The sequence below is a fragment of the Chiloscyllium punctatum genome, chromosome 26 (assembly GCF_047496795.1).
Source record: "Chiloscyllium punctatum isolate Juve2018m chromosome 26, sChiPun1.3, whole genome shotgun sequence".
Lineage (NCBI taxonomy): Eukaryota > Metazoa > Chordata > Chondrichthyes > Orectolobiformes > Hemiscylliidae > Chiloscyllium > Chiloscyllium punctatum.
In genome coordinates, this window is record NC_092764.1 from 3,130,995 (window position 1) to 3,149,938 (window position 18,944).

The 18,944-nt window shown below is 42.1% G+C and overlaps 1 protein-coding gene across 5 annotated transcripts in view; it reads left to right on the forward strand.

Annotated features, from left to right (window-relative positions):
• zc3h18 (zinc finger CCCH-type containing 18) overlaps positions 1 to 18,944 on the forward strand; it is a 233,796-nt gene that overhangs the window by 133,774 nt on the left and 81,078 nt on the right. For all 5 annotated transcript variants that reach the window (XM_072595765.1, XM_072595768.1, XM_072595769.1 and 2 more), the window contains 2 exons: positions 9,017 to 9,205; positions 17,700 to 17,837. In XM_072595765.1, the coding sequence (XP_072451866.1) occupies positions 9,017 to 9,205; positions 17,700 to 17,837 (327 nt within the window). The remainder of the gene's footprint in view (positions 1 to 9,016; positions 9,206 to 17,699; positions 17,838 to 18,944) is intronic.

Sequence of the window (18,944 nt, forward strand, 5' to 3'; positions counted from 1 at the left end):
CTGCCACTCCTCAGCCCATTGGCCCATCTGGTCCAGATCCTGTTCTAATCTGAGGTAAACCTCTTCGTTGTCCACTACACCTCCAATTTTGGTGTCATCTGCAAACTTACTAACTCTACTTGTTATGCCCACATCCAAATTATTTATATAAATGATGAAAAGTAGTGGAACCAGCACTGATCCTTGTGGCACTCCACTGGTTACAGCCCTCCAGTCTGAAAAACAACCTTCCACCACCATCCTCTGCCTTCTACCTTTGAGCCAATTCAGTATCCAAATGGTTAGGTCTCCCTGCGTTCCGTGAGATCTAACCTTGCTAACCAGTTTCCTGGAAAGACACAGCAGGCCAGGCAGCATCCGAGGAGCAGGAGAGTCGACGCTTCGGGCATAAGCCCTTCCTCGGATGCTGCCTGTCCTGCTGTGTTTTTCCAGCACCACATTTTTCAACTCTGGTCTCCAGCATCTGCAGTCCTCACTTTCTCTTAACCAGTCTCCTGTGGGGAACCTTGTCAAATGCTTTACTGAAGTATATATAGATCATATTTATCACTCTGCCCTCATCAATCCTCTTTATTACTTCTTCAAAAAACTCTTTGTCTCTCTTTTAAATGGGCAACCCCTTACACTGAAGCATTGCCCTTGGGTCGTAGCTTCTCCCATAAGGGAAAATAACCTTTCCACATCTATCCTATCAAGCATCTTTTATGTTGCAAAGAGGTAAATTTATTTTTGTAAGTTTCATTGAGTACAGACCTAACCTATTCAACCCCTCCCCATAAGAGAGTCTCTTATACCCAAGGACCAAACGACTGAATCGTCTCTGGCATGTGTCTAGTACCCTTCCTTCGATAAGATGACAAAACTGTTCACAGTATTCAAGGTATGGTCTAACTTGTGATTTGTTCATTTTAGTAAAATCTTCTTATTTTTATACTCTCTATTCTTTTTGAAATGAGGATCAACATTCCATTTGTCCTCCCTATCACCTGCTGAACCTGAAAGCTACCTTTTATATGGATTATGAGGATTCCCAAATCATTCTATGCTGCAGATTTCTGTAGTCCTTCTTATTTTAAATGGTATTCACTCCTGAATTCTTCTGACCAAAATAAATGACCTCTCGTTTTCCCATATTCTATTCCATCTGCCAGGATTTTACATACCTATCACTGCTGTTAAGTTTAAGGTCTGGATACCTTGATACCAAGATATATTGTGCTGCTTTGAACTTGACCCTATTGTTCGTTTGAATGTGTTTTGAGTAGTTTGTTTCCAATGTCATTTTATGAGCCAGTTTTAAATACATTAAAGGTAGTGTGATTTGCAGACAATAGGGCATAAAATATTTCCAACAGCAAGGAGTCACTGTAACTTATTAAATGAAGCCACTGCACTGATATATGAAGTTTTAGTGTGGAGATGTGGAAGAACAATATAAGACTAGAGAGCTCAGTAATTGAGAGAGGGTGTAAATTCAGTTATTTTGATCAGTGTATGTCAACTCCTCAGGAATGTGTTGCATCATTTACTGTTTAGTCTCATGCCCAGCAAATTGTTTGTTTTGCTGACTTGATCGTGGTGACATCATGACAGGTATAGGGTTGGCATTATTGTGGACTCCTGCACTGCAGAGGCAAGAAATAACTAATCGCTTATGATGACCATGATTTAATGAGCTGTAATTTATTCCTTGTTCTCTTATTGTGTAATCAGGTATTTAGGGAATTTTGCAAGATTATAATTTTTGATGAGGTGAGAGACTTTGAATCTCTATCATCTGGTGTAACATAGTTAAAAATTCCCCTAGGCATTTTTTCTGGTTTGCTAAATGGCGTAGGTCTATGCCATAATTGTCCATTATCTTTATAGTCCCTGGAGTTGCCATATTTTACTTTAGCCTTTCTATGCAGACTTTGCATGAAATGTCCATTAGAGTATTTGAAGTGCTACATTACATTAAAACATGTTTAGTGTAATCTCTTGTTTAACTTATTCAACTACTCTGATCATATTTTCAATCCCACTTTATTTTAAGTGTGCAAGTGATAAGATGTATACCTTAATATATAATAAAATGTGAAGATAAAGATAAATGCACATTTGAGGAGTTGGCCTTGAAGGGAATAGTACGTCACTGTTATATTACAACAACCGAGATAACCGAGAAGCTGGCAACTGAGCTACAACAACAAACCTTTCATTAACTGGCACCCATGGGATTTCCTGAAGAAGGGCTGATGCCCGAAACATCGATTTTCCTGTTCCTTGGATGCTGCCTGACCTCCTGCGCTTTTCCAGCAAAACATTTTCAACCCATGGGATCTACAATGTGCTGATTAATCAAATATTCCAATTGATCCAGAAGTCCACATACTCAATGTTAAAGCACACACTAAGTAACAGAAGCGTAATACAGGGCTATACACAACATTGTTATATTTTATTTACAGCATATATCACTTAATAATGCAAATTTGCCTTAAATAAAGCTTACTGGTTGAGAGCCTTCTCACTTGCACCCTCAACTGACAACTTGGACATCATGGAGATCACAATAATGTAATATTCTTTCAGTTTATTGAGCTTGCCAGTTCATAAGTTAACGGTTAAAACAAAGTTTGCTGAATTCACACAGGCCTAGCACTAGAGGTTGGAACATTCTGTGCCAAATGAGGATCGGTATTGTCAGCAATAGATGTAACCTAAGCATTGAAATGAGACGTCATTCTTTGATTTCAGTGCAAGTTAATATGTTGATAATTTTTCTGCATAAGTCATGCAGAATGCTAATTGGAGGACAAACAAGATCCAGAGCTGGATTTCAGTTACTTATATAGAATCATATTGTACCTAGCCATCAAATCTGTACTGCCAAAAACAAAACTTTCCAAAACATTGGCTGAACTTCAGCTGTAGTATGTATCTGATCTATCAATTCTGATTGTTGTACTTTGAGGGTGAAGACCTTAACATAGAACAATACAGCGCAGAACAGGCCCTTGGGCTCTCGATTTTGCACCGACCTGTGAACTAATCTAAGCCCATGCCCCTACGCTATCCCATCATCATCCATGTTTGCATATCCCGAATTTGGCTGAGTTAACTACACTGGCAGGCAGGGCATTCCGTGCCCTTACACACTGTGTAAAGAACCTTCTCTGACATCTGTCTTAAATCTATCACCCCTCAATTTGTAGCTATGTCCCTTCGTACAAGCTGACATCATCATCTGAGGAAAAAGACTTTCACTGTCTACCCTATATAATCCTCTGATCATCTTGTATAGCTTTATCAAATCCTTTCTTCACCACCTTCTCTCCAATGAGAACAGATCCAAGTCTCTCAGGCTTTCCTCCAGACCAGGCATCATCCTGGTAAATCTCCTCTGCACCTTTTCCAAAGCTTCCACATCGTTCCTGTAATGGGGCAACCAGAACTGTATGCAGTATTCCAAGTGCGCCCGCTTATAGTTGCAGCATGAAATTACAGCTCCGGAACTCAATCCCCCTACAAATAAAATCTAACACACCTTATGCCTTCTTAACAGCACTATCAACCTGGATGGCAACTTTCAGGGATCTGTGTACATGGACTCCAAGATCCCTCTGCACATCCACACTACCAAGAATCTGCCTTCCTGTTATTCATCCCAAGTGAATTACCTCACATTTATCTACATTGAACTCCATTTGCCACCCCTCAGCCCAATTCTGCAGTTTGTCCAAGTCCCCCTGCAACATGTAACATTCTTCCACACTGTCCAGTACTCCACTGACTTTATTATCATCTGCAAACTTGCTAACCCATTCACCTATGCATGCGTCTATAAAAAAAGACAAACAGCTGTGGGTCCCAGAACAGATCCTTGTGGCACACCACTAGTAACCAGACTCCAGGCTGAATATTTTCCATCAACCTCCACTCGCTGCCTTCTTTCAGAAAGCCAGCTAAATCAGCCTCAGTTCCATACCTCTGCATTTTCTTCAACAGCCCACCATGTGGAGCCTTATCAAAGGCTTTGCAGAAGTCCATGTATACCACACCCTACCCTCATCCACATGCTTGGTCACCTTCTCAAAAAACTCAGTGAGATTTGTGACACATGACCTGCCCTTGACAAAACCATATTGACTATCTGCAATCAAATTGTTGCTTGCGAGATGATTATAAATCCTATCTCTTATATTCCTTTCCAAAACTTTTCAAACAACAGAAGTAAGGCTCACTGGTCTATAAGTACCTGGGTCATCTCTACTGCCCTTCTTGAACAAGGGCACAACATTTGCAATCCTCTGGTCCTAAACCTGTAGACAATGATGACTCAAATATCAAAGCCAAAGACTCCAACATCTCTCTAGCTTCCCAGAGAATCCTCAGATAAATCCCATCTGGCCGAGGGGATTGATAACACCTTTTCCTTACTAATCTCAATCCTTTCTAGTCTAATATCCAGTATCTCATTCTTCTCCTCTACAATATTCTTACTTTCCTGAGTGAAAACAGATGAGAAATATTTCTTTTAGCACCTCTCTGATCTCCATGGAGTCCACACACAACTTCCCATTTTTGTCTTTGACTGGCCATAGTCCTACCCTTGTCCTTTTGTTCTTTACATACCTATAGAAAGCTTTAGGGTTCTATTTTATTCTATTTGCTAAAGACTGCTCATGTCCTCTCTTTGCTCTTCTTAACTCTCTCTTTAAATCCTTCCTAGCTGATCTGTAACTCTCCATTGCCTCATCTGAACCATCTCGTCTCACCATCACATAAGCCTCCTTCATCCACTTAACAAGAGATGCAATTTCTTTAGTAAACCACGGTTCTCTTACCTTATCACTTCCTCTCTGCCTGACAGGGACATACCTATCAAGGACACGCAACATTGTTCTTTCAACCAGCTCCACATTTCGATTGTCCCCATCCCCTGCATTTTGCTACCCCATTCTATGCATCCTAAGTCTTGCCTAATTGCATTATAATTGCCCTTCTATAACTCTTGCCCTGTGGCATGTACCTTTCCATCACTAAGCTAAATGTAACTGAATTATGGTTACTCTCTCCAAAGTGCTCACCTACCACTAAATCAAACACCTGGCCTGGTTCATTACCAAGCACCAGATCCAGTGTGGCCTCTCGTCTTGATGGTTCTTCGACATACTGTGCACATATTGGGCAAAAGTTGATCCATCTGCCGTACTGGAGTTATAGCATTTCCAGTCAATATTGGGGAAGTTAAAGACCCCATACTGACTACCCTGTTCCTTTCATTCTTGCCCAGAATCGTTTTGTCAATCCTCTCCTCCACATCTCTGGAACTCTGCAGAGGCCTATAAAAAAAACTCCCAACAGTGTGACCTCTCCTCTCCTGTTTCTAACCTCAGCCCATACAACCTCAGTAGACAAGTCCTCGTGAAAAATTATACTGTCCTTGACTAACAAGGCCATTCCGTCTCCCTCTTTTACCATCTTGCCTGTTCTTAATGAAAGATCTAGATGCTGGAACCTGCAACATCCATTCCTGACCTTGCTCTATCCATATCTCAGAAATGGCCACAACATTGAAGTCCCAGGTACCTATCCATGCAGCAAGCTCACCTACCTTATTTCGGATACTTCTGGCATTGAAGTAGACAGACTTCAAACCAGTTTGCTATCTGCCAGCACGTTTCTGTGACTGTGAAATCCTGTCCCTGTCCTCCCTACTCTCTTCCTCTCTATACCTCAAGTTCCCATCCCCTTGCTGAGCTAGTTTAAACCCATCCAAAGAGCACCAGCAAATTTCCCACCAAGGATACTAGTACCTCTCCGGTTCAAGTGAACACCGTCCTGTTTGTAGAGATCCCACCTTCCCCAGAATGAACCCCAATTATCCATATACCTGAAACCCTCCCTCCTGCACCATCCCTGCAGCCACGTGTTCAGCTGATATCTCTCCCTATTCCTTGCCATTACGTGGTACAGGTAACAAACCAGAGATAACAATTCTGTTTGTTCTAGTTCTGAGCTTCCACCACAGCTCCCTGAAATCCTGCCTTACATCCCTATCTCTCTTTGTACCGATATCGTTGGTACCTACGCAGACCACTACTCGCGCTGGTCACCCTCTCCCTTCAGGTCCCCAAAGATACGATCTGAGACATCATAGACCCTGGCACCTGTGAGGCAACACACCAACTGTGAGTCTCGTTCATTCCCAACAATCCTTCTATCTGAGTCTCTAACAATTGAATCCCCAATGACTAACACTCCCCTTCTGTGCAACAGGGACAGACTCTGTGCCAGGGAACTGCACCCCCACTGCATGCCCCCGGTAAATCGTTTTCCCCCCCCCCAACAGTATCCAAAACAGTATATTTGTTTTTTAGGGGAACGACCACAGGGGATCCCTGCACTGGCTGTTTTTCTCCCCCCTTCGAACAGTTATCCAACTTTCTTCATGCCTCAGAGTAACTGCTTCCCTGTAACTCTTATCTATCACAGACTCTGCCTCCCAAATTATCCAAAGTTCATCCAGCTCCTGCTCCAGTTCCCTAATGCGTTCTTCGAGGAACGAGAGTTTGCACTTTCTGCAGATGTACTTGGATGGGACACTAATGACGTTCCTCACCTCAAACATCATACAGGAGAAACATTCCTCTTCCTGCACTGCTGGTCCCCTTATCATAAAGTAAAAAATAAGAGAAGCTTACCTGATGTGTCTCAGGTTTAGAAAACACTCACTTTCTAGCTGAGGGAAATTTTTAAAAAGTCCCTCCTTTCCCAGAAACCTCTGCTCTCCGATGTCAGATGTAAAAACTCAAATCAGTGACTCACCGCTCCTGACAGGCCCCTGGTCCAAGCTCCCACCCTTCGTTCTGATGCTGCTGAAAAACAGAGAAAAAAAAAGAAAAATCGTGAAAAAACAGAAAAATGTCTGTGTAGCGAACATTTAGTAGAATAATACCAGGAATAGGGCATTTTAACATGGACTGACTGACTGGAGAAACTTCTGGCGTGATTTAATAGGCACGTTCAAAATAATGAAGGATTTTGATGGCGAATAAGGAGAAACTGTTTCCAGTGGCAAAGGGTCAATAACAGGAAGAAACATTTCGGGGAATTGGCAAAAAAAATGCAAAGCAAACGCAGAAAAAGAAAAGCTTTGTACTGTGTTAATGTAGTTTGGGAAGAAGCAAAGCAGGATCAATAGCAATTTCAAAAAGACAATTGAATAACTATTTGACCAAGGGTGAAGAATGAATTAATAAGCTCTGTCAAAATTGAATTCAATGGCAATCCTTTGAGCTCCATCACTTAGATTGCCCTGAGAAAAGAAGATGTCTATAGAGCAACTTTGTGTGTTTTTTTGTATTACATGTGTTTACAGCTGTACAGGTTCAGTACTCCCTGTACTGAAGCAACTTCTGTGATTTCATTTCAGATGCTATAGTGCTAACAAAGTTAACTACCGCTATTTCATCATAGTAATTTAGTGGTATAGAATTTGAGAGTTGCTGAAAAATGTTCACATTGTTAAAGCTATTCATCTTGAACTCATCAGGATAATTTGCAAAAATGCCAATTTAAAGGGAAAACTTTATATATTATGCCAAAAAAGTGACTGCTCCTTTCTTGTTTCTGACATCCACTCATACTAACTCTGCTGACAAACCTTTCTATATGACCTCCCTTTCTGCAGCTGTGATACTATCCCTGATTAGCAACGCCATTCCTGCACCTAATTTACCTCTCCCTGCCATTCTCTTTTAAACATTTAAACCCTGGAACATCCAATAACCATTCCTCCCCTTGTGATATTCAAGTCTCCATAATGGCCGCAACATCATAGAGCATAGATCAGTACTCTGAATGAAGTTCATCATCCATGTTCCTAATGTATATACAGAGGAGAATGCTGATTGGTTGGCAGACGTAGCTTGGTACTCCTGTTTCGTGGAGAATGTACCAATTAATTGTTAGTATTTAACTTGCTTGGCTTTGATTACATTTTAAACCTGGTAGATTGACTCTAATTAGTTTTTGTGTTTATTCGTTTGTGGTGTCACTGGCTGGCCAGCACTTATTATCTGTCCTTAGTTGCCCTTGAGAAGATCTTGAACTGCTGCAGTCCATGTGCTGTAGGTTGACATCTGGAAGAACGTTCCAGGATTTTGGACCAGGGACAGTGAAGGAACAGCAATACATTTCCAAGTCAGGATGGTGAATGGCTTGGAGGGGAACTTGCAGATAGTGGTGTATCTATGTATCTGCTGCCCTTGTCCTTCTAGACGGAAGCGGTTGTGGATTTGGAAGGTGCTGGCTAAGGATGTTTGGTGAATTTCTGCGGTGCGTCTTGTAGATGTTACACAATATTGCAGCTGAATATTGACAGCGGAGGGAGTGGATGTTCGTGGATGTGGTCAGTCAAGGGGCTGCTTTGTCCTGGATGGTGTCAAGCATTTTGAGTGTTGTTGGAGCTGCACCCATCCAGGCAACTGGGGAGTATTCCTTCACATTCCTGACTTGGGTCTTATAGATGGTGGACAGGCTTTGGGGAGTCCGGAGCTGAGGTACTCACCACGTTATTTGTAAACTCTGAGCTGATCTTGTAGCCTTTGAGTTTCTATGGTAAAAGCAGTTGAGTTTCTGGTCAATGGTAACTGCAAGGATGTTGATATTGGGGGATTCAGTGATGATAGCACCACTCAACATCAAGGGGTGTTGGTTAGGTTCTCTGTTACTGGAGATGGCCATTGCCTGGTATGTGTGTGGCGCAACTGTTAATTGCCACTTGATAGTCTAAGCCTGGATATCGTCCAATGCATTGTTGAGCTCCACTCGAACGGTTTTTTACAGATTCCTCTTGTCCCAATCCTAGCCCCAGTGTTCTTCCTCCCACACCATTACTTAAGCTCAGGAGAGGAAAAACTTGTTCGTGAGACCTGCACAATATTGCACTAATTGACAAACTTTCAGCACTAAGCAGTTGTGTGAAGTCTAGAATGTAAAACATAACTAACTTTGTTGTAATTTCTAGCCGGCAAGTAGAGCCACCCAAGAAAGAAGCTGCTCCAACAACTACTGTAAAACGAGCAGATGAATGGAAAGACCCCTGGCGCCGATCCAAATCTCCCAAAAAGAGACCAGTTTCGACAGCATCACCAGGCCGTGGGCGCAAGCGACGAAGAACGTCTGGGTCCTCTGTTTCTGTCTCTGGCTCATCAAGGTATGTTAGATCCTGCAACCAACTGCTTCAGTCACCTTCCATTAAATTTGGTCAATGGTCATCAATAAAAGGGATTATAAAAAAGGGAAGGTCTAACCTCCTTAGCTTTCCTGCTCCTCTCACCAGGAATACACCATTGCCCGAGCATAAAGGTCACTGAAGAAAGAGTTGAGTCTTGGATTCCCCGCTTGAATACTTTTAAGGTCTCATTACAGGACAGGTGTTTGTAGCATTGCATATCATTTTCTAATTCTACTTTTGATTGGTCACATCTTCATAATAATGCAAAGGAAAGATAATGCTGTATTTTATCCTGGGTCTGGATTAGGCAGCAGAATTTCAGCTGAGCTGTAAATACATCAGGACCAATTGGCTCCCAGTAGAAGTTACAACCAAAGGTGCTAGTCAGCAAGACCAATAGGGTTGTTAAGAAGGTGTATGGTGTGTTGGCTTTCATTAGCAGGGGGATTGCTTTAGAGCTGAGAGGTTTGTTGCAGCTCTGTGGAGCCCTGGTTAGACCACTTTTGGAATATTGTGTTCAGTCCTCATCGCCTCATTTTATGAAGGATGTGGAAGCTTTAGAGAGGACGTAGAGGAGACTTACCAGGATGTTGCCTGGACTGGAGGGCCTGCCTTATGAAGAAAGGTTGAGGGAGCTAGGGATTTTCTTATTGGGGTAAAGGAGGATGAGAGCAGACCTAATAGAGGTGTACAAGATGATGAGAGACATAGGCATTCACCCCCCTCACCCCCACCCCCAATCAAACAGTATCCAAAATAATATCATTATTATTGAGGGGAACGGCCCCTGGGGGCTGCCTGCACTGTCTGCCTATTCCATTTCTGTCTCCTGACAGTCACCCAGCTACCTTTGTCCTGTAACTTAGGTGTGACTTCCCTATAACTCGTCTCTATCATCTCTTCAGCCTCAGGAATGATCCGAAGTTCATCCAGCTCCATCTCCAATTCCCTAACACTGTCTGTGAGGAGCTGGAGTTGGATGCACTTCTTGCTGTGAAGTCAACAGGGACACCAGTGGTGACCCTTACCTCCCACATCCTGTAAGAGGAGCATGCAACTGCCCTAGCCTCCATCCCCTCTGCTTTTAAAATACCAAGCTAGATTGAATAAATAAAAAAAAACAAAAACCTGACCAACTCTCCTCATAGGGTCTTTTTTTTTGATTAGAGGAGGAGGATGAGTGGGGGACACTACACGTGGAGTGTCTTGGGTTTTATCCACAGATCACATGCCCAGCAACCCCCATGTCTGGGTCCACTCCTGCCGAGCCTTTGCTCTGCCTATTCACAATGTAAGTCTTTAAGAGGGAAACTTACCATCCCTGTTCTATGTTGTAAACTTGCAGTACCCATCAGTTGTGTGGAAGCATTCCCTGAGGTCATGACAAGAACTGTATCAATGCATTTTTTTAAAATTGCTGATGTTAAGCCTCCATGAGGACCAAAATAAAGATCGCTATTTCCCCCACACCCTAGAGCATATGACTGTGCAAATGACAGATTAAATTCTAGTAATTCTTGAACAGAGCAGCTGGAATGTGCTGTTCTAGTCTTAAACCAGGAATGGGGAAAGGATGAAAAATGCTGTAGCACCCAATGACGTTTGATATATAATTTATAATTTTCCCTTTCTAGCTATTCCCATCCACCAACTGAACTAGTAACCGTATACCAGTACAGGTCTGCCACTTCTCCTGTACACAAGCTTCCTTTGATCTTATGCACCTTCCCCAGTATGTAGCTTAACTAAGGACGTGCAGAGTTGGCTTGCTTTGAATAGCTATATGGCTTATTGAAAAAAGAAGCAAAATTTACAACCTGATTAAAGTTCAATGATGGAACCATCAATCAGGCCCGGCTCATTTCCACTTTTTCTACATAAAGTGTTGCATTACACCAGCACCTGCTCCTGGGCATGCTTTGCGGCAAACTTACATATGCCGCCCTTCCCATGTATCTGCTGTCCTTGTCCTTCTGAAAAGTAGGAGTGGGTTTGGAAGATGCTGTGTACCATTTCTGATGAATTTCTTTTGAAGCACTGCTGCATCTGAATGTTGGTGGTGGAGGGAATGAATGTTTTGGATGAGGTGACAGTCAAGCGGGCTGCTTTGTACTGGATGGTGTCAAGCTTTTTGATCGTTGTTGGAGTTACACCCATCCAAGCAACTGGGGGAGAATTCCATGGCACTCCTGATCCCCTGGCTTGGTGGTAATAATTGAATGGCGGTACCACGAGGTTGCAGATTGTGATGGAGTACAATTCTGCTGCTGTTGATGGCCCAAAACACCTCATGGATGCCTAGTTTTATATTACTAAATTTGAAAATGATTCCATTTAGCTATTTTGTGATGGTGCCACACAACACAATGGAAGATATTCTCCGTATTATGATGGGACTTTGTTGCACTAGTGCCCTGTTATCAATTCTGTCTCAAACAGATATATCTGCAGCTGGTAGATTGCTAATGATGAGGTCACATATGCTTTTCCCACGTGTTCATTCCCTCAGCACCTGCTGCAGACCCAGTCTTGCAGCTATAAGGCATAGGAGGGGAAGTAATGCCATTCAGTCCATCGAATCCACTCTGCTATTCAATCATGACTGATGGGCATTTCAATACCACTTACCCACACTCTCGCCGTATCCCTTAATTTCTTGTGAGATTAAGAATTAATCAATCTCTGCCTTAAAGGCATTTAACGTACCGGCCTCCACTGCACTCCGTGGCAATGAATTCTACAGGCCCACCACTCTCTGGCTGAAGGAATGTCTCCTCATTTCCATTCTAAATTGACCCTTTCTAATTCTAATGCTGTGCCCACAGTTCCTAGTCTCCCTGCCTGATGGAAACAAATTCCCAGCATCCACCCTTTCTAAGCCATGCATTAACTTATAAGTTTCTATTACACCGCCCCTCAACCTTCTAAACTCTAATGAATACAATCCCAGGATCCTCAGCTGTTCATCGTATGTTAGGCCTACCATTCCAGGGATCATCCGTGTGAATCTTTGCAGTGCTTCCTGAGGTGTGGGGCCAAAACTGGGCATAGTATTCTAAATGGGGCCTAATCAGAGCTTTATGAAGTCTCAGTAGCACATTGTTGCTTTTACATTCCCACCCTCTTGAGATACATGACAACATTACATTTACTTTCTTAACCACAGACTCAACCTGCAAGTCAGCCTTTGGAGAATCCTGGACAAGCACTCCCACATTCCTTTGTACTTTGGTTTTATGAATTTTCTCACCTTTCTCACTTTTCTCAGCTATGTCCTTTAGTATCTGATTAACTCGATCAGTAGTGCTGCTGCCAAGCCATTGGGACATTGAAAGTCCCCACCCAGCATACTTCCCGCATCCTTGCCACCCTCATGTTGCTGTAAAGTGTTGGAGGAATAAGTCAGCCAAGGAAAGACTGTAAATGGTAATCAACAGCAAGTTTCCCTGCTTAATCCATGAGACTTCATGAGGCCCAGAGCCAGCATTGAGGATTTCTCAGGGGGACTCCCTCCCCATTATATACGATTGTCTGCCACCACCTTTGATTAGTAGTAGCATGATGATGATTAGATTAGATTAGACTAGATTCTCTCCGGTGTGGAAACAGGCCCTTCAGCCCAACCAGTCCACACCGACCCTCCAAAGAGTAACCCACCCAGACCCATTTCCCTCTGATTAATGTACCAAACGCTATGGGCAATTTAGCATGGCTAATTCACCTGACCTGCACATCTTTTGAATGTGGGAGGAAACCAGAGCGCCCAGAGGAAACCAATACAGAATGTGCAAACTCCACACAAACAGTCACCCGAGGTTGGAATCGAACCCAGCTCCCTGGCACTGTGAGGCAGCATCTGCAGTACCCACTTTCACCTGGTATATAATATATGCTTATTGTGATTGGTTAGGCAAATATAACAGGGCGTGGCTTTTAGAACAACATGAGCATTAGAGTACTCCTGCTGTTCACGGGCTTTCAGGGTTGACTACTCTGGACACAGCTTTTGTTTGCAATAAAGGCTTATCATCTTGAGGAATTATCTGGTCATTCCTGGCCATTCCTAAAAAGCACAGCAATATCAGAGGAAAGTTCTTTACTTAGAGAGTAGTAAGGTCTTGGAATGCCCTGCCTGCAACAGGAGTGGACTTGCCAACACTAAGGACATTTAAATGGTCATTGGATAAACATATGGATGATATTGGAATAGCGTAGGGTTAGTTTGGTTTCATAGGTGAGTGCAACATTGAGGGCTGAAGGGCCTGTACTGTGCTGTAATGTTCTATGACTGTCCCTAATTAACCTTTGTTTTTCCAAGTGGGTATTAATTCACTCCATCAGAATTTTCTCCAATAGTTTTCACAACTGCTGACATGAAATTCATCGGTCTGCAACTTCCTGTTTCCTCTTTACTACTCTTCTTAAAAAGTGGAACCACATTAGCCATCCTTCAGTCCTCTGGCACTTCCTCCATGGCCAGAAAGGAATTAAAATTTATGTCAGAGGACTTGTCTGTTTTTTTCACCTAACAACACCTCCAATATCTCCCCCTTTCCTATGTCAAGCTGTGTAAGTACTTCATAGTCCCTTTTCCTGAATTCCATATCTACATCCTCCTTTTCCACAGTGAAGACCGAAGAGAATTATTCATTCAATGCTCTTCCAATAAACTGCGGCTTCACATACGTGGACCCCTCAGTCCCTAATGGGCCCTACTCTTTCCCATGTTAACCTTCCATCTTTTATGTATTTATAAAATATCTTCGGATTTGCCTTAACCCAATTTGCATGTTCTTTTTCATGCTTCCTTTATGCTCTTCCGGTTGATTTCTTAAACTCCCTCCTGCACTTCCTGTATTCTCTAGAGTCACAGCTGAATTGTTCCTTTTGGACTTACTAAAGCCTTCCTCATCCAGTTCTGAATTGTCCTAGACACTCAGGTAATTGAGATTTGAGGATGTTCATCGATGATTGCACATGTTCAGCATCATTTGCGAAGCAGTTCATGTTCAGCTGCAACAAGATCTGGACAATATGCAGGTTTGGGCTCACAAGTGACAAGTAATATGTGAGCCACACAAATGCCAGGCTACAACCATCACCAATAAGAGATGATCCAACCACCATCCATTGGCATTCAACAGTGTTACCATTGCTAAATCCCTCATTATCAGATTCCTGGGGGTTTTCATTGACCAGAAATTCAACTGGACTCACCACATAAGTGCAGAGGCTGCAAGAGCCAGTCTGCAATTAGGAATACTGCAGCAAATAACTCACCACCTGACGACTCAAAGCTTTCCACCATCGACAAGGCACAAATCAGAAGTTTGCCTTGATGAGTGTAGCTGAAGAAGCTTGACGCCATCCAGCGCAAAGCAACCTGTTTGACTGGCACTACATCCATAAGCATGCACTCCCTCCTCCACCAGTAGCAGCAGCGTGTACCATCTATAAGATTCACTACAAAAACATCGATACCTTCAAGTTCCCTTCCAAGCCATTCACTATGGCTTGGAAATATATTCTTGTTCTTTCACTGCTGCTGGGTCAATAAGCTGGAATTCCCTCCGTCATGGCATTGTGGGTCAACCCACAGCTGGTGGACTACAGAAGTTCAAGAAGGCAGCTCACCATCACCTTCCCAAGGGCAGCGAAGGGCGCGTAATGAATGCTGGCCAGCAAACAATGTCCACGTCCCACAAATGAATTTTTAAAAACTTTATTTCTTCTACATTTCCTTCAACCGTGTTGTAATCGCTATCACGAAAGTGTTCCCCCACTGCCACATTGAACACTCATCTGGTTTCTCTCCCCAGAACCAGACCTAGCACTGGATCTCTCCATTGGGTCTTCTACATATTGATACAAACTCCCAGTATATATTCAAGAAATCCGTGCTCTCTCGACCCTTAGCACTATGTTGAGAATTTATCCCAGTTTATGTTGGGAAAGTTGAAATCCCTGGTATTATTACCTGATTATTACTCTTGCACACGTCCTGTGAACTGCCTACATATTTGCTGCTCTATTTGCTGCTGATTCTTTGGGGGTGGCCTGTAATACACTCCCAGTGAAGTGGTTGCCCCCGTGACATTCCTAAGTTCTACCACAAACCCTCGTTCAAGGATCCCTCCAAGATATCACCTCTTCTTATTGCAGTGATTGACTCCTTTATCAATAGTGCTACACCACCACCCTTTTTACACCCTCTTCTGTTTCACTTAAGGATCCTATACCCCAGAATACGGAGTTGCCAGTCCAGCTCTTCCCTCAACTATGTTTGTGCGATGGCAACAACATCATACTTCCATGTGTCGATCCACATCAGTCATAGGAATTACACTCCAAGCATTAAAGTAAAGACCATCCAGCCTTGCCTTTAGCACAGTTATTTCCAACCCAACTTTCTCACTCTGAAATGAATGCTAAATTGTACCATATTATTGTCACTGTTCCTTGGGGAATCTTTTAATGAGATTGTTTGTTAAACCAACTCATTATACAGGACCATATCTAAAATAGTTGGATCTCTGCTTGCATCCACAATATGCTCTAGGAAACTGTCCCAGGTACATTCTGTGACTTTTTTGTTCCTAATTGCTATTTCTGCCAAATTGATTTTCCCAATTTATGTGGTCTGCATTCAATAGCTGTTTTTGAATATTTCCCGTTAGGGAAGGAGGAAATTTTGTTCTATTCATTGTGCTGATGTGATTAGATATGTTCCATGTTGGCCGCCTCAGCAGGCATTTGAATCAAAGAACAGGCCTGAAAAACTTTAATAAGACCATAGGAAATAAGAACAGGAAAAGGCTATTAAGCTCATAGTGTCTGCATCACCATTTGATAAATTCATGGTTGATCTGATTATGGAATTAATCCCACTACCTTCCTCCTCACCCCCAGAATCCTTAACTTTCTTGCAAAACAAAAACCTATCCCTCTCAACCTTGAATATATTTAGTAACCCAGCCTCTACTGCTATCTGAACCTCCCTTAATTCTAGATTTCACCATGAGAGGAAAGATCCTCCTATCAACTATGTGATAAGGCCCCCTCAGAATTTTTCTTTTAATTCATTCATGGGATGTGGATGTTGTTAACTAGGTCTGTGTTTTCTGCACATTTTTAATTGCCGTCAAGAAGGTGGTGGTGAACTGCTTTCTTGGATCACTGCAATTGTTAGGTACAACCATGATGTTGTTAGGAATGCTATTCGAGCATTCTGAACTAGCGACAGTCAAGAAACAACAATTGACTCCTTAATTAATAGTGCTCCACCACCTCGCATTTTATACCCTCCTCTATCTTACTAAAGGTCCCATACCTCAGAATGTTGAGTTGCCAGTTCAGCTCTTCCCTCAACTATGTTTGTGTGATGGCAATAATATCATACTTCCATTTTGTCAATCCACACTAGTAACTCAATAATCTTACAAGTTACACTCCTAGCATTAAAGTATTTCCAAGTCACGATGATGAGTGGCTTGGAGGGAAACTTAGTGTTCCCATGTATCTGCTGCCCTTGTCCTTCTCAGTGGCTGAGGTCACAGGTTTGGAATGTGCTGTTGAAGGAACCTTGGTGAGTAAATGCAGTGCTGCTTGTAGTTGATACACAGTGCCACTCACTGCCAGTGGTCAAGAAGTGGATGTTGAAGGTGATGGATGAGGTGCCAGTCAAACAGGCTACTTTGCCCTAGGTACTTTACTGTTCTTCCACTAAAATGGTTACCCTCACATATTCTCACATGCTCCATCATTTCTTATATAACTGTATATCTGATTGTAGATTTTCTGCATCCTCTTCATGACTTGCCTTCCTACTATATATGTATCAGCAAATTTGGCTACTACACAGTCTGCCCATTCATCCATGAGGCCCAGCACTGATTACTTTGGCAGTTCACTAGTTAAAGTTTACCAACCTGTAAAAAAAACTCATTTATTCGTTCTATCTCCTATTAGTGAATCCTCTCTTCATGCTTATATATTACCTCCTTCAACACCATGACCTCTTATTTTGTATAATAATCTTTTATGTGGCACCTTATGTGGGCCGAAAGGCCTGTTCTGTGTTCTTATAGAATTTTGGAAATGCAGATAGCTTGCATGTATTAGTACTTCCCTTTTCATTAGATCCCCAAAGAACTAGATTAAAGTAGTTGATTAAGAATTCCCTTTCACGAAATTATGTTAACTCTCGCTGATTATGTTTTGTTTTCTAAATGCCCTGTGATTACTTTCTTAATAATGGATTGTAACATTTTTTCAGTGACAGATATTTGACTAACAGACCTATTGTTTTCTGCTTTCTATTTGCCCCTTTCCTGAAGAGAGTATTATAATTGCAGTTTTCCAGTCTGATGGGACCTGTACATAATCGAGGGACTTTTGGTTAAGCTATGTGCTTATCAAGCTACCTATGGTGTTTTTAAGTCAACAACGTCCTTTTTTTAATTATCTTTTTCAGGTCGTCTTCTCGTTCTTCTTCCTATTCAGGGTCTGGATCATCCAGGTCACGTTCAAGGTCGCATTCAAGATCATCCTCTTACAGCTCCTATTCCAGCCATTCCTCCAGACACAGTTCTTATTCTGGCAGCAGATCAAGGTGGGATTCAGAATCCTATTTTATCAACATGTATCAGCATAAATACAAATGCGTCTGCTCTGTACAGGTTTTAATTTGCAGTTAGTTCAACAGATTAACCTTTGCATTCTTCCCAGCCCCAGAAATAGAGTGTAAAATATCATGATTTGTTTTTGAGAGAGAACTGAATGTACACCAAATGATTGGCCACTGATAATGGGATATAAGCAGTGTCTAACATCTGCCTTCATTGAGTGCCTTTTTTCAGGAGTGAAGTCAGCAGTCTCTAGCTGTATCCACCTGACAGATTCATCTCCCAGTGTCCACAAGTGGGGCTGACCTACAAGGATTTTACTACAACTTAGAGTGCGAATAAAGAGGCAATTGGGTGTAATTATTTGGAGGTCAAATTTAGGTTATAACATTATTGCTATTAAGTTATTTTCCATTCAGAAGGACTTGTAATCTAATCACTCAAAGTGGGTAGGGAGAACTTGTGGTTCCACTGCAACTTCCTCATCTATTTTCAGATAAAGACAAATATTGCAATATGAAATATCTATTGTTGAGAATAATGTGCATATGAGGAAGTGTTTAGTTCCACTTACTTCTGAAATGAGTTTTTAACGCTGCATGTAATTAGGCAATAAGTTCTCTTAATGGAGCAACTTAATCTTTTATGATTTGAGAACTTTTGTGAAGCTGGGGGCCTCCCAGTGACTTCATGTATGTTCAGACGGTAACAGTTTTAAGGGCATTCCTGAAATATGCACAAGAGCATACTCTGGATCATGGCTATGCTTGACAAGGAAGGAAACTACTGATCTATTGCTGGAAGATGAAATAGAACAAATGCAGTGGAAAGTATTGGTGAATAATGACGAAATCAGAATACTTATGGAAAAGAGCAAGGGTAATACATGACTAAAAGAGAGCTAATTTTAGGATCTGAAAAAAGAATCTTCGCAGATAGACGAGTATTGCATCTCGTTGCATTTAACCTCACCAGAAAACTGGATGCTGCTAATTTAGCAGTGAAAGCGATAACAACGATATTGAATATGATGGAAATGAAGAATAGGCAAATGGGGGTGAATTGCATAGGTCCAACAATGAGCAAATGTGACC